The 15,178-nt window shown below is 39.5% G+C and overlaps 1 protein-coding gene across 1 annotated transcript in view; it reads left to right on the top strand.

Moving 5' to 3' along the window:
• The window catches only part of HCN4 (hyperpolarization activated cyclic nucleotide gated potassium channel 4), a 236,513-nt gene that overhangs the window by 158,276 nt on the left and 63,059 nt on the right, over positions 1 to 15,178 (top strand). The window contains exons 2-3 of the mRNA XM_044283362.1: positions 9,564 to 9,987; positions 10,199 to 10,360. Coding sequence (XP_044139297.1) covers positions 9,564 to 9,987; positions 10,199 to 10,360 — 586 coding nt within the window. The remainder of the gene's footprint in view (positions 1 to 9,563; positions 9,988 to 10,198; positions 10,361 to 15,178) is intronic.

The raw sequence follows: 15,178 nt of genomic DNA, 5'->3' as shown, positions 1-15,178 counted from the left end.
CTTGCCCCTGATGTAGTATATGGCCAAAAAATGAACAGACTATTGCTGGTTAAATGCACTTGGTGTCACAGCTTGACCAACCACACTACTGAGGGTTAAATGCACTTGGTGACGGGCGCAGCTTGCCCCTGATGTAGTATATGGCCAAAAAATAAACAGACTATTGCTGGTTAAATGCACTTGGTGTGACAGCTTCACCCTGATGTAGGCTTTAGCCAGAAAACAACCACACCATTGAGGGTTAAATGCACTTGGTGACAGGCGCAGCTTGCCCCTGATTTTGTATATGGCCAAAAAATGAACAGACTATTGCTGGTTAAATGCACTTGGTGTGACAGCTTCACCCTGATGTAGGCTTTAGCCAAAAAACAACCACACCATTGAGGGTTAAATGCACTTGGTGACAGGCGCAGCTTGCCCCTGATTTTGTATATGGCCAAAAAATGAACAGACTATTGCTGGTTAAATGCACTTGGTGTGACAGCTTCACCCTGATGTAGGCTTTAGCCAAAAAACAACCACACCATTGAGGGTTAAATGCACTTGGTGACAGGCGCAGCTTGCCCCTGATTTTGTATATGGCCAAAAAATGAACAGACTATTGCTGGTTAAATGCACTTGGTGTGACAGCTTCACCCTGATGTAGGCTTTAGCCAAAAAACAACCACACCATTGAGGGTTAAATGCACTTGGTGACAGGCGCAGCTTGCCCCTGATTTTGTATATGGCCAAAAAATGAACAGACTATTGCTGGTTAAATGCACTTGGTGTGACAGCTTCACCCTGATGTAGGCTTTAGCCAAAAAACAACCACACCATTGAGGGTTAAATGCACTTGGTCGCAGCTTGTGCTGGCGCACCACAAGACACAAAATGGCCGCCGATCACCCCAGAAAAATGTGACTGACAAACGGTCTGGGCAGCCTAAAAACAGTGAGCAATTGAGGATCAGCAGCTCAATGATCCACAGCTGCAGATCGATCAGTTAATCAAGTCCTTTGGAGGAGTTAATCTGCCTAATCTCGCCCTACTGTCGCAGCCGCAACCTCTCCCTACGCTAATCAGAGCAGAGTGACGGGCGGCGCTATGTGACTCCAGCTTAAATAGAGGCTGGGTCACATGGTGCTCTGGCCAATCACAGCCATGCCAATAGTAGGCATGGCTGTGATGGCCTCTTGGGGCAAGTAGTATGACGCTTGTTGATTGGCTGCTTTGCAGCCTTTCAAAAAGCGCCAAGAAAGCGTCACAAAAGCGCCAAGAAAGCGACGAACACCGAACCCGAACCCGGACTTTTACGAAAATGTCCGGGTTCGGGTCCGTGTCACGGACACCCCAAAATTCGGTACGAACCCGAACTATACAGTTCGAGTTCGCTCATCCCTATCACAGACACATTATCTATTACAAACACTTTGTCGAGTCTCCTATTTTGACAAGCAGTCCTAGACTTTACAGCTAGTTGCCAACCATGGCGTGTAAAAGTAATTAATGTTTTATTTTCAGTAATTGATACTGGATGTCTAGTATACAGACCTAAACACACAACATACTGTCAAATACTTAGATAGTAAGAACACGGAGGACAGTAGTTCTAAAAACAAATAAGTATTTTTTGAAACATAAAACAATGTTTAATTTGGGTATTAAAGGCTATATTTTTTTTATTAGTGCAATGTACTCATTATGAGTTAAAAAAAACATTTTTTTCAATTGGTGTTTATAAAAAAAATATGGAATCCTTTTTAGTGTACATAGCTGAGATGCTCTAGTAGCAGCCTCTGGATTTCTGTCTTTTCTGTCAGTTGGGGGTCTGACTGGCTTCTTATCTCTGCTCTCTGATATAACATATATATATATATATATATATATATATATATATGTATAAAATAGAAAAGATGGGCGGCACTCCAATTAGTAAAAAATGCAAAAAATCTTTATTTACCCCAGTGGGACATGCGACGTTTCGGCTCTAGACAGGAGCCTTCCTCAAAATCCAGAGGCTGCTACTAGAGCATCTCAGCTATGTACACTAAAAAGGATTCCATATTGTTTTTTATAAACACCAATTGAAAAAAATGTTTTTTAACTCATAATGAGTACAATGCACTAATAAAAAAATAGGAACGTATACAGTTACTGTAATCATCTGTTTACACTGATCTCCCCCTAGTGGTGGCTGCTTGAAAATAATAATTATATTTTTTTTACATTAGAAAGAGTAAAATAGAGTTCAGCTATGAGCTCCCCCAAGCTCCATAGCAGTTTCATGGTTTGCTTCCAGTCAGAATTAAAGGGGTTATCCCATATCTAAAGTAAAAAATCTAAACCAGACATCTTATAGTATATGACAATCTATTTCTATCAAAGCTAGAACCAAAGCTAAACCCATACCTCACATGGATCCAGAGATCTCCACATTCTTTGCTCTGCTAGGTTTATGTCAAGCTGCCAGCTCAAGGGGAGTGTCTTTTCTGCTGCAGCTAACGGGGCGTGTCCATGCTCTACCTATCACAGCTAAGGGGGCATGTCCATTCTATGGCAGCTCTCGCCCTATCACAACTCTGGACGCAGTAGAAGAATAAAACTGAGCATTTGTGGCCATCTCAGTGAGCTGGACAAAGAAATAAAAACAAACAGCAGGTGGTGCTATACAGATGCATTTTATTATATAACTCAGTGACTAAGCTAAATGTTTAATTACATGCAAATACAAAGATATTCAGATCCAGGTGTTGGTTTGAAAACTGCAGAATATTTTTTACAACCGTTTTAAGGTAATTGTTAAAAGGCAACAATTCTTAAAATAAAGCTGCTGTCCTTTTCCATTTAATATTGTATTAACTCCTTCCCAACATCTGCCGTACATGTACGGTGGATCTTGGGTCTTTGAAGATGGCGTCTGCTCTGGAGCAAGTGCCATAGCCACCAGGTGCCTGCTGTTTTATACAGCATGAACCCGCAGCTAATGTTCGCGATCGGCAGTAATGTCGACTGGGGACAATTAAACCCTCCAATGCCACGGTCAAATGTGACCACGGAGTCTGAGAGGGCTAAAACCCAGAAGCACACGCTTCCGGGTTAGGCACACTTTGATCCATCGGAGATCGAGGAAAGAGCCCTGTTCTAATAATGAGCCGGATCCTGTAGTAGGCTTACAGGCTAATTTTGTTTTACATTTCAGTTCAGGTCAGCAGGTGGCAGCACTGAACTGGGATATAGTGATTTCTGTACAAAATAGGGGCTCATGCACACAGCGGTTGCCAGGCCGTACCTGCAAACAGCAGGTCCACAAAATATGGGCACCGGCCTTGTGCACACCGTATCACGGATACGGACCAATTCACTTGAATAGGTCCGCAATCTGAAAGGAGCAGTGCAGAACAGAGGCATAGAACCCCACGGAAGCCCTATGGTGTGCTCCCATGGGATTTCTCTTGGTGCCTCTAGATGCAGACAACCTCACGGATGGTGTCCGTCCATGGGGTACAGCAAATTGCAGTCCCCCATGCATGGAACGGCCGACACAGGTTCGTGTACATGAGCCCTTAAAGAGCAAATTCCATTATTCTGTACAAGTTGCAATCTGATGCTTGGGACCTAAAAAAAAAATTAAAAATTTTTAAAAGAAGAAAAAAAGGTTGAAAAATATAAAATAATATGAAAAATCACTAGACCCCCTTCCCCCAAAATCAGAATTAAAAATTAAAAAAATAACATTATGAGTATCGGGAAAATAAAAAAGTTATGACTTTGGAAAGGCAGGGAGGGGAAAATGAAAACACAAAAACGGAAAATTGCTGCGTCAGGAAAGGGTTAAAACCTGTATGGCTATTATATGTTTCTTAATAGTAATAAAGGATTTTTGTTTTCCAGGCTTAAACATCTGCAAGGTAGAATTGACACTAGCAATGTAAACATTATTGAACACATTCACTATCCTTGAGACTTACATATGTTATTGATAGAACAAGTCAATATCAGTGATCTCATGAAAGTACAAGGCCACAACTCAGTAGTTTCCTAAATGTAACATAAGGAAGGGGCTACGGTAGTTAGACCTTACCATGTATTGTGTCCTCTTGTCCTTATCCGTGTAAATGTAAAAATTAACATATATATAATCTTTATGACTAATTGATGTCGAAACGCGTCAACCTGTTATGGCTTGTGTTCCTGTACTAGTAATGTATACCGAATAAAACTTGGATTTTAATAGGGAACAGCCGTGCCGGAGGATTTTTCTTTTTCTTATTGCAAGTTTACTGGTCCGGGAGCTCCGTGCGCGTCTCTTGCTAGCAGCGGGTGAGCTGATAAACTTTTTTGAGTATTATAGCACTAATACTAGAACCCAGTGGCTTAACTTCAATGTAGGCAGACCATGCAACTGTTAAGGGGCTAGGGGGAGGGGGGGACCAGACACAGAGTGCAAAAAGATCAATGGCAAGTACATAAATTCCTATCAGCACTGCCTAGTGGTGGCTGCAGGCAAACAGCTTTGTAATAGAGGAGAAGCAGTTTTATCAGTCTCTCTCTCTCTCTCTCTCTCTATATATATATATGGTGCTCAGAATAAACAGCATTAGTTGTGAAGCACCTGTTCCACTTTATCCAACATAGAACTCGGATTAAGTGGGTGAGGTGGAGGGCAATGTTTTTTATTACAATATTTTTAAATAAAATTTTTATTTAAAAATGAAAATAAAAGAAACATGTAAATTTGTCAAAGAAGTGGGGCATTGTGGCTTTTGTTCTGAGTTGTCTGGGAGTGATTGACGCATGCTTATTGAGAAACTGTGTGGGACGGGGTTGCCCATAGTAAATTTTGCTGTGGGGTCTTCTGATATCTCTGTACACTCTTGCTAGAACCATATGATAAACTAGAAGTTTACTAAAGGGTGTTATGCAAAAATAGGCTCATCTCTAAAAGAAGCATGACCAAGAATCAGTTTCTTGTGGTTTCTTAGTGAGCATTGTTCATGAATTAAGTTTGATGCCTCTCAAATGTGATGGTAAAATGGGGAAATATTTCACCTATTATCGACATAATTCTGGTCCATCTTTCAGCTATAAAAAGTTTGACCAGAAAAGATGATTAGTTATGTGCTAAAAAATGTTATGTCTCTTGCTTCCAATGATTCAGTGCACCAGTCTCTGGTGCAAAAGTTTAGGCAGGTGTGGAAAAAATGTTGCAAAGAAAGAATGCTTTCAAAATGCATTTTGCTATCTCCAGCAAACAAACTTCCTTCTGTTACTTACTTCCCTTTAAAATCAGAGGTTGTTCCACAGTGCCATTAGCTCAGAACTGGCATAAAGCAGTGGAACCCAGGTACACCCATCTACTGTTTGGAGAAGTGTGGACCAAAACGTTACCTAAGACATGGAAACTCTGCTTGAAAACATAGAGACTGGGGTGCAGAAAAATGGCAGCAGATGCTCTGGAGTCTGGACTGATGAGTCAAAATTTGAAATATTTGGCTGTAACAGAAGGCAGTTTGTTTGCTGAAGTGCTGGGGAGCGGTACAATAATGAGTGCCTGGAGGAAACAGTGAAGTATGGTGGAGGTTCCTTCCAAGTTTGGGATGGCATTTCAGCAAATGGAGCTGGGGATTTAGTCAGGATTAATTGTGTCCAAAATGTAGAGAAGTACAAGCAAATATTAATCCATCATGCAGAACCATCTGGGAGGCATCTACAAATTTATTCTGAAGCAGGACAACAGCCCCAAACGTACAACCAATCTCATTAAGCACTATCCACACTGTAAAGAAGAACAAGGAGTTCTGGAAGTAATAATATGGCCCCACAGAGCCCTGACCTCAACATCATAGAGTCTGGGATTACATGAAGAGACAAAAGGATCTGAGCAAGCCTAAATCCACAAATATTTGGTTAGTTCTCCAAGATCTTTGGAATAGCCTTGCTGCTAAGTTCCGTCAAAAACTGTGTGCAAGTGTACCTAGAAGAACTAATGTTGTCTTGAAGGAAAAGTGCGGTCACACCACTGATTTGATTTAGATTTCTCTTTTGTTCGTTAACTTTGCATTTTGTAAACTGATAAAAAAGGAACACTTCTATTTTTGAAAGCCTTTTTACTTGGCAGCCTTTTTTTCCACACCTGCCTAAACTTTTGCACAGTATTATATACTGTGTATTTGGTACCCAAAGACACTTCCTGGTGCCCTTGAATTGGCCAACACGGCTCACTTGAACAGTGCTGGCCAATCCAAGAGTAGGGGTGGACAAGTAGAAACTCTCATCACATAGTCAGAGAACCTGTGCGGCCATATTGGATGGCAGAAGAGGAAACCTAGATTTAGCGGATCTGCAAGTAAAAAGATAACATGGAGGTTGCCAAGTAAAGTATTCTATCTGTTCTCCGATTAATGTGAATTTTGTTATAATAAACTTTAATAAACAGTGGGGCATATTTCATTATTTACTCCACTGAGGAGTTGCAAATGATGGCACATACCATATTTGCAGCATAATTTGTGACTTTTTGCTCTTCTAACCAATTTTTAAAAGTCGCAAGAAAAAGGATGCGGCTCAGGAGGAAGAGGGTGTCAGCTGTGCCCTGCCAGATTTACTACAGTTTATGCCAGCTACTGGAGTAAATTGCAGTTTTAATCTACACAAGGTGATAACTGGCATAGATTTGAATTTCTTGTGCTTGGACTGCCAGATATGGGAGAGAGAGAAGGTGGAAGACAGAGAGAGAGAGGAAAACTGTTGTAGGAGACCTCAGAGTATTATCCACAAATTTTCAGAGAAATTGTAGTACTTTCAAATTGGGTAGATTTGATCTGGCCTCGATCGAATCAGTCAATCAGTTTGGCCGAATCGAGCATAAATCATATTTTGAGCGACTCGCGCATCTATAATTTTCATGCATAAGCACAAAAACAAGGACCATATAGGAGCACACGACGACCTGTATTGCCATGTAGTGCTAAAAAGACAAGTTATGTCATGCTAAAAAGGCAGTTTCTGTGCTGTATAAACAATAGTCCTCATTTACACATGTCTTAATTAAAGAAATCAACATTATCTGGCATCATGACCCACCATGTTCCTTGGGAATTGATGATTTCCCTTTCATTTTGTGTTTATTAGTTTTGTTTCTTTATATAAATCTCAACTGCTTGAGAATGTTATTTTAGGAGCTGAATGTGTCATTATATGATCAAACAAGTGATTATTGTCTCAAAGAATAAATACAAATACATATCACTTATTCTTTGTGTGTGACATATACACAGGATTCTATATAGCATTTTGCTTTGTTTATTGGTTGATCTGTGGCACCTTTACACGGGCCAATTATCTGGAATGAGCATTCATATGAACGTTTGATCCCAATAATCAATGGAACAATTGAGCCACATAAACCTGCCATTACAGTACTGTGCAAAGGTAAATCAAGTCAATATTTCAGAAATGTAAATCAAGTCAATATTTGGTGTGACCACACTTTGCTTTGAAAACAGGATCAATTCTTCTAGGTACACTTCCACACCATTTTTGAAGAAACTTGACAGGGAGGTTGTTCTAAATATCTTGGAGAACTAATAACAGATTTTCTGTGGATGTAGGCTTGCTCAAATGCTTCGGTCTCTTCATTTATTTCCAGACAGACTCAATGATGTTGAGAATGAGATGAAGGATCTGTGGTGACCATATCATCACTTCTGGGACTCCTTGTTCTTCTTTTCGCTGAAGATAGTTCTTAATGACATTGTATGTTTGGTGTCATCTTCCTGCTACAGCATAAATTTGGAGCCAGTCAGATGTCTTCCTGATACTGCATGATGGATAAGTATCTGCCTTCATTTCCGAGCATGGGAAAAATGGCAGCAGGTACTCTGGACTAATGAATGAAAAAATGAAATATTTGGCTGTAACAGAAGGCAGTTTGTTCTCTGAAAACCTGGAGAGTGGTACAATAACAAGTGTCTATATACACAACATGTTGCTTGTTGGAGGATTAATGGTGTCCTGAATGCTGAGAAATACTGGCAGATATTTATCCATCATGCAATACCATCAGGGAGGCGTTCAATTGGCTCCAGATTTACTCTAAATCAGGATGACCCCAAAGCATACAACCAATGTCTTTAAGAACTATCTTTCATGTAAAGAAGAACATGTCCTGGAAGTGATGATTTGGCCTGCCATAAAGCTCAGATCTCAACATCATAGAGTTCTTCTGGAATTACATGAAGAGACAGAAGGATTTCAGCAAGCCTTCTTTTCACAGAAGACCTGTGGTTAGTTGTGCAAGATGTTTGGAGCAATCTCCCTACCAAGATCCTTCAAAAACATAATGCAAGTGTACCTAGAAGAATTGATGCTGTTTTGAAGGCAAAAGGTACTCACCCCAAATATTGATTTGATTTACATTTCTCTTTGGTTCATTCACTTTATATTTTTGTTAATTGATAAAAATAAAACTATAAACACGTCTAGTCCTGAAAGCATTCTTACTTTGCAGTATTTTTTCCACATCTGCATACTTGCATACAACTTTTGCACAATACTGTATATGATTGGCTTTGTTATGCATGTGGCCAGTAAGGTATAGTGCCCACCACTGGAAATGGTTTATATGTATTAATTTGCAGTATCCATAAGTAATGTGTACCTGCTATTTATTTTCCTTGGTGCTTGCTACTTGGCTGCATTTTTGCTCATCTCCATTAATTTATGTCCGACATTACAGCTTAACTGCAATGTCTGCACAGTCTGAGGTAGTCTTAGACATGCCTTTTGTCTCATCATTGGTCTATGTTGCTGCTCTTGTTCTCCTCTTCACAGCTCTGCCTCCTCAGATTGTCTGCTGTATATAAACCCAAGTCTATCACAGGCTCCCCAGGAAGGCAGTGTGTAGAGAGCTGACTTCCCCTGCAACAAGACTAGATTATTGTGAAGTGCATATTACTAAACCATCAGTGAGAAAAAGATAAAGATTTGGGATTTGCCACTCTTATAATGAGGGGAATGAGCCTTAGTAAGAAGATGCCTAGAGGGTTGTAAAAGTCCATTGTGGAATCCACAAAGTTGCAATTAGCAATATTCAATGGGGCTAATCCCATACAGCTGTTTTATTTTTCTGCAACTCAAATTGAAAATAATAGGAGGCAGATTTTAAGTGGATTCCACCAGATTTTGGTGTGGAAAAAAACATTGCATATCCTTATGCTTTATAAAGTTAGCAAAATCCTATTTTTCTGGCTTAAAATAACCCCTCAGTATTATACAGGCAATTATATAACTATTGAGCTCACTTATTAATCCAGATGCTCTGATTTCTGTTTTCTTCAATGATTAATATGTTGCTCTCACACTTTTAAACTGATGTGTCCTTCACTTGTGTCTTTGCCTTGAAAGTGAAGGACACAGTGGAAAGGAATACCAAGGCTAATCATCTGTGTCTACCACAACTCTCATGAGAATAAACATGGAAACTTGGTTATAAACTGTATGAAATGCTCACAATATTCATTATAAAAGACTTTATCAAGTTGGTCTTACTAATCTAAAATATTACATTCTTTCATTTACAGGTTTTACTGGGACCTTACAATGTTACTGTTGATGGTAGGGAATCTCATTATCATTCCAGTGGGCATCACTTTCTTTAAGGAGGAGAATACCCCCGCATGGATTGTTTTTAATGTTGTCTCTGACACTTTCTTCCTTGTGGATCTGGTGCTGAATTTTCGCACAGGGATTGTTGTAGAGGACAACACAGAAATTATCCTAGAGCCACAACGTATAAAGATTCGCTATCTAAAAAGTTGGTTTCTTGTGGACTTTGTATCATCTATTCCTGTGGACTACATTTTTCTAATTGTTGAAACACGAATTGACTCAGAGGTTTATAAGACTGCCAGAGCCTTACGAATTGTACGCTTCACTAAAGTGCTCAGCTTGCTTCGACTCCTGAGACTTTCCAGGCTTATCCGTTATATTCACCAGTGGGAGGAAGTAGGTTCAAGTATTTCTATATTATCTCTTTATTTTTAAGTATAGTGTTGCTACAATATTGGCTTTGGAGAATGTGGCCTAAAACAATGCAGTGGTGTTATAAATGTCTTTAAAAAGTTATAAAAATTGTACTGTTAAGATATTACCTATGATTAATGCTATGATCCTAACTTGGTGTCCATTTTTTTTATTCTTATACTTTCCTCTTCAGATCTTTCACATGACGTATGACCTGGCAAGTGCTGTAGTACGCATTGTAAATCTAATTGGCATGATGTTACTTCTTTGCCACTGGGATGGCTGCTTGCAGTTTTTAGTGCCCATGTTGCAGGAATTTCCTAAAAATTGCTGGGTTTCTTTGAACCATATGCAGGTGAGTATAATACTAAAGCAACTGTTGGATTTTTTTTTCTACATTTACAGTTTTCTTGATAGTGATTTTGACAGTAAAGCTGGCCCTAGACATAAAGACTCTGACATGCATTCTGATATTTTAAAATGGGAAAGATTATATACAATAATTCATTCCAACAATTTAAACAATTTACCCAATGGAAGACGTTTTATATTGTGGAAAATATCATATTTTTACATTGTTTTATATCAATTTATATTGAATATTAGCATTCACTATCATTGTAACATTTACCATATAGGATTAAGACAAATTTAAAAGCATAAATCGTTAAGTGTTTCTAATCAAAGGGAGAGATTTCCACTATAAGAAACCATATATAGCAGAATAGACTTCTACTTCTACTTTTGAGTAAGGAAGGTACTGGTAGATGTATAATTCTACTATCTACTTACAATAATATTGTTTTCTTCTGAGTGCTAGTAAAGAAGTCATGTACTTCTGAAAGAAGCTTGGAGTATCATTCTTGTAAAAATCCAATAATGCATTTTCTTCTAAATCTACCATAAGGAATTATTGGAAGGCCACTATGTATATTCCATTATGGAAATTAGGGGGAGCAGTTGTCATCTACCTATTGTCCATAGGTAGTTTTAAGTTGCCCACGTGTAGCCAATTATGTCCATATAGCATGTTTGTCTCCATTGACAATAAGCTCAAACAATCATGCAAACCCAAATTTTTCTCACTTGATGGGATTTTCCCACCAGATAGGAAATTAGTATCTGATCAGTGGTGGTCTTATCATCATCACAACAATCATGAAAATGGGGGTCCTATGTTCTTTCTATTAAATGCAGTGGATGACACACATTTCCGCTGACATTCCATTCAACTCTAAGGGATTGCCAGAAGTAGCCGAGTGCCCGACAGGAATATTTCTGTGTCTGTCCTAAAATACCTATGGCAAAAATGACAATATGGAAAAATTGTAATGGAAAAATGAGTCGGAGCATCTCCAAAATGGCAGGCCTTGTGGGGTGCTCCCTATATGTAGAAGTTAGTACTAGAGATGAGTCCTACCATGCATAACGGAAACAGGACGGATCCGTTTTGCAGCCCATAGACTTCTATTATGACGGAATGAATAACGGAATGCCTTTAAAGGCATTCCGTTATGCATTCCGTCATAGATTTGCATTATAGTCCATGGTAACGGAATCCATAACGCAATTCACCTTTCACCAACAAACAAAGTGTGAACGAATTTCATAAGTGGAAATTCGCTCATCTCTAGTTAGTACCTACCAAACATGGTCCAAGGAAAGATAACCAGTGAATCAGCAGCATGGTCATGGCGCCTAAGGTGATTTGCGTGGGGATCATAGACTACCCTGTTTGGTCTGATCCCAGGGAAGAGCTACTGTAGCACAAATTTCTGAAACAAGTTAATGCTGGCTATGATATAAAGATGTCAGAACACAATGTATAGCAGATTGCTGTATATGGGGCTGCATAGCTTCTGACCTGTGCATCACACAAAAGTGCCTACAGTGGGTACATTAGCATCACAACTGGACCAAGCAGCAATAGTAGAAGGTGGCCTGATCTGATAAGTTACATTTTCCTTTACATAATGTGGATGAGCGGGTGTGGTTCATTTACCTGTGTAAGGAATTTCATCAAGATGTACTATGGGAAGAACACAACTTGGAGGAGACAGTTTGATGCTTTGGGTAATGTTATCCTGTTTGATAAAAGAGTTCAAGATGTTGACTTCACTTCCAAATTCCCATGTTCTCAATCTAATCGAGCATCTGTGGGCTGGAAAACCAAGTCCAAACCATGGAGGCCTCACCTCTCAATTTACAGGCCTGAAAGGATCAAGACTGCAAACGTTTTGGTAGCAAATACCACAGGACACCTTAAGAGGTCTAGTGGAGTCCATGCCTTGACAGATCAGAGCTGGTCTGGCAGCACTAGTGGGACTGAGGTAGATCGTTTTTATGTTATGACTGCTCACTGTATGTTTGACATTACGGTCCACCCTAGGGAACTATTTTTTATTATTCTGCAAATAGAAAATTCTGTGCTGATAAATTTCTCAATATACAGTACTGTGTCAAAGTTTAAGGCAGATGTGGGAAAATGCTGCAAAGTAAGAATGCTTAAAAAAAAATACAAGTGTTAATAGTTTAACTATAAGTTAAAAAAGTGCAAAGTGAATGAACAAAAGAGGAATCTAAATAAAAACAATATTTGCTGGGACCACCCATTGACCTTCAAAACAGCATCAATTTTTCTAGGTATACTTGCACACAGTTTTTGAAGGAACGTTGCAGAGAGGTTGTTCCAAATATCTTGGAGACCTTACCACAGATTTTATGTGAATGTAGGCTTGCTCAAATCCTTATTTCTCCATGTAATCCCAGGCAGACTCAATAAAGTTGAGTTAAGGGGTCTGCAGGGGACGTATCATCACTTCCAAGACTCTTTGAGTGTACTCTGAAAATATATCTTTATTACATTGGCTTTATTTTGGTTGTTGTTCTGCTGCAGAATAAATGTAAATTCAAACTATAAACTGTTCTGTTTCATTGTAATTTTGCTTGTATGTTTCATCCTCTTTGGAAATTGTATTACTCCTCCGATGTGCTTGCACAATAACAGCGGTATACAACAACATGTAAAAGACTAGAGTCCTTAGTGGGCTTATGAAATATATTGAGATGTGGTTCGTATACTCTTCTAGTATCTCATGGCATAAAGACAATCTCAATTCATACTAATTGAAGTGCTGAACCAAATTTGTCGCAAAATTGAAACCATGAATGTGTTTTCTCATCACATTTCAAGTTCAGCATAGTATGGGTAGTATTCGCAGATTTGAGTATTTACATATTGTAATAGGAGACATAGTTTTGAAGTCCTCAAGAAATTCTCATTTCCATTTCAGATGTCTTCCATTCAACCTGTCAAATTCTCCAAGGTTCTGTCAAAAGTCCTGCCAAGTTAATTATAATATCTGTATGAATCTCTTACTTTCCAAGCAACATTCACTGTCTTGTGGTAGACAAAATTGTCATTATTTGCTACAGGCTTCAGTGATCAAGGAGTGACAAAAATATGCTTCCCTAGTAAATGCCTAAAAGAAGAGAGCAAAACATTGATCAGTCTCAAAGCATCATTTAAAAAGAGAGCAGTAACCACTTCACATAAAAGTTGTAAGGGTTTGATCAGATTTTGACATGTAACCAGATGGCAGTCAGGGTATATTTGCAGTAATTTTGGGAAGTTGTCAACTATGATTTCTAATATCTACAATACAGCTTAAAGCAGAAATAATGTGCATCAAAAATACTTTAAGAAATACATTCAATATGAATACATTCAAAATTTAATACCTGTGAGACTGGAGTCCAGTTATTGAAGTTACCACACAAAGCTTCCCAAACTTCATTTGGAGGCAATACTTCCTTGAATATACAATTGTGTGTTCTAGCAGTTGATTTGATCAGGATTCTCTGTTGCAGTTTCCCCTTAATCACATAATGAGCAGGTTTGGTCCTTAACCCCTTCCCCACTGCCCACTGGCTATATACTGTACATCCTATCTGCACATACCCCATGCAGACAGCACATCTATAAACGGTCAGGCAGGGATTTAATCCCTACGCTGATCAGCGCTGGGATTAAAGCTCCTGCTCCTGCAATCTAGCGGGAGCAGGTCGGGTCCTGCCTGTGAGACACAGCGGGGACCCTGAGGAGAAGACAGAAGTGGTTTATTAACGCTTCTGCCTTCTCCTGTGCCGGCAGGAGATTGATGCAGGAGCGCAGGGAGGGAAAGCAGCTTTCCTCTATTTGTACCGGTGGTCACATGACCACCGTGTGTCTCAGGGCAAGAGCAAAACTGCAGGGTCTAAAGAGACAGAAAAAGGGGGGGGTGACCCTAGGGGCGTCCAAATGGGGACAGAAAGGTCCAGGGGGGCCGGTGCTCCCCCAATATACCCAAAATGACACCCCTAATGAGAATGACTCGGCTAAAGCTCCCGAGCATAAATAAGAACAAAGAGAAAATGGAGCTCAAAACGCCAGAAATAGAAATTATTATAAATATTTATTTATGTCGTAAAAAAACACATCAGGGTTACATATAACAGAATGCAGTAATACAGGGACAAGAAGAAAACAGGGAGAAATGGCTAACAGCACCATCCTGGATGGGAGGCTCTGGTCATAAATGTAGAAAAACACAATCAGTGGAATAGATACACAATGGTACTAGTGCATAGTAATGGCATAATAGCGCCGCAGATGTCAATAAATACAATAATAGGGGTGAGTCCACAGGTATAAATAGAAGAAATGGGTCAAGATAGAAAAACCCATACCCCAAAGGGCAAGAGCATCCAGTTTACAAATCAATGCCAGACGGCACAATAGAAATCCATGTGAGACAAACCGGAATGCACATAATAAGAAGGGACTCACCACAGTAATAGACCAAGAGAGAACCAGCCAGGATGGCGCCACCCCAAAAACACATCAGGGTTACATATAACAGAATGCAGTGATACAGGGACAAGAAGAAAACAGGGAGAAATGGCTAACAGCACCACCCTGGATGGGAGGCTCTGGTCATAAATGTAGAAAAACACAATCAGCGGAATAGATACACAATGGTACTAGTGCATAGTAATGGCATAATAGCGCCGCAGATGTCAATAAATACAATAATAGGGGTGAGTCCACAGGTATAAATAGAAGAAATGGGTCAAGATAGAAAAACCCATACCCCAAAGGGCAAGAGCATCCAGTTTACAAATCAATGCCAGA

The sequence above is a fragment of the Bufo gargarizans genome, chromosome 2, assembly GCF_014858855.1.
Source record: "Bufo gargarizans isolate SCDJY-AF-19 chromosome 2, ASM1485885v1, whole genome shotgun sequence".
Lineage (NCBI taxonomy): Eukaryota > Metazoa > Chordata > Amphibia > Anura > Bufonidae > Bufo > Bufo gargarizans.
This window is presented reverse-complemented; position numbering and strand designations above follow the sequence as displayed.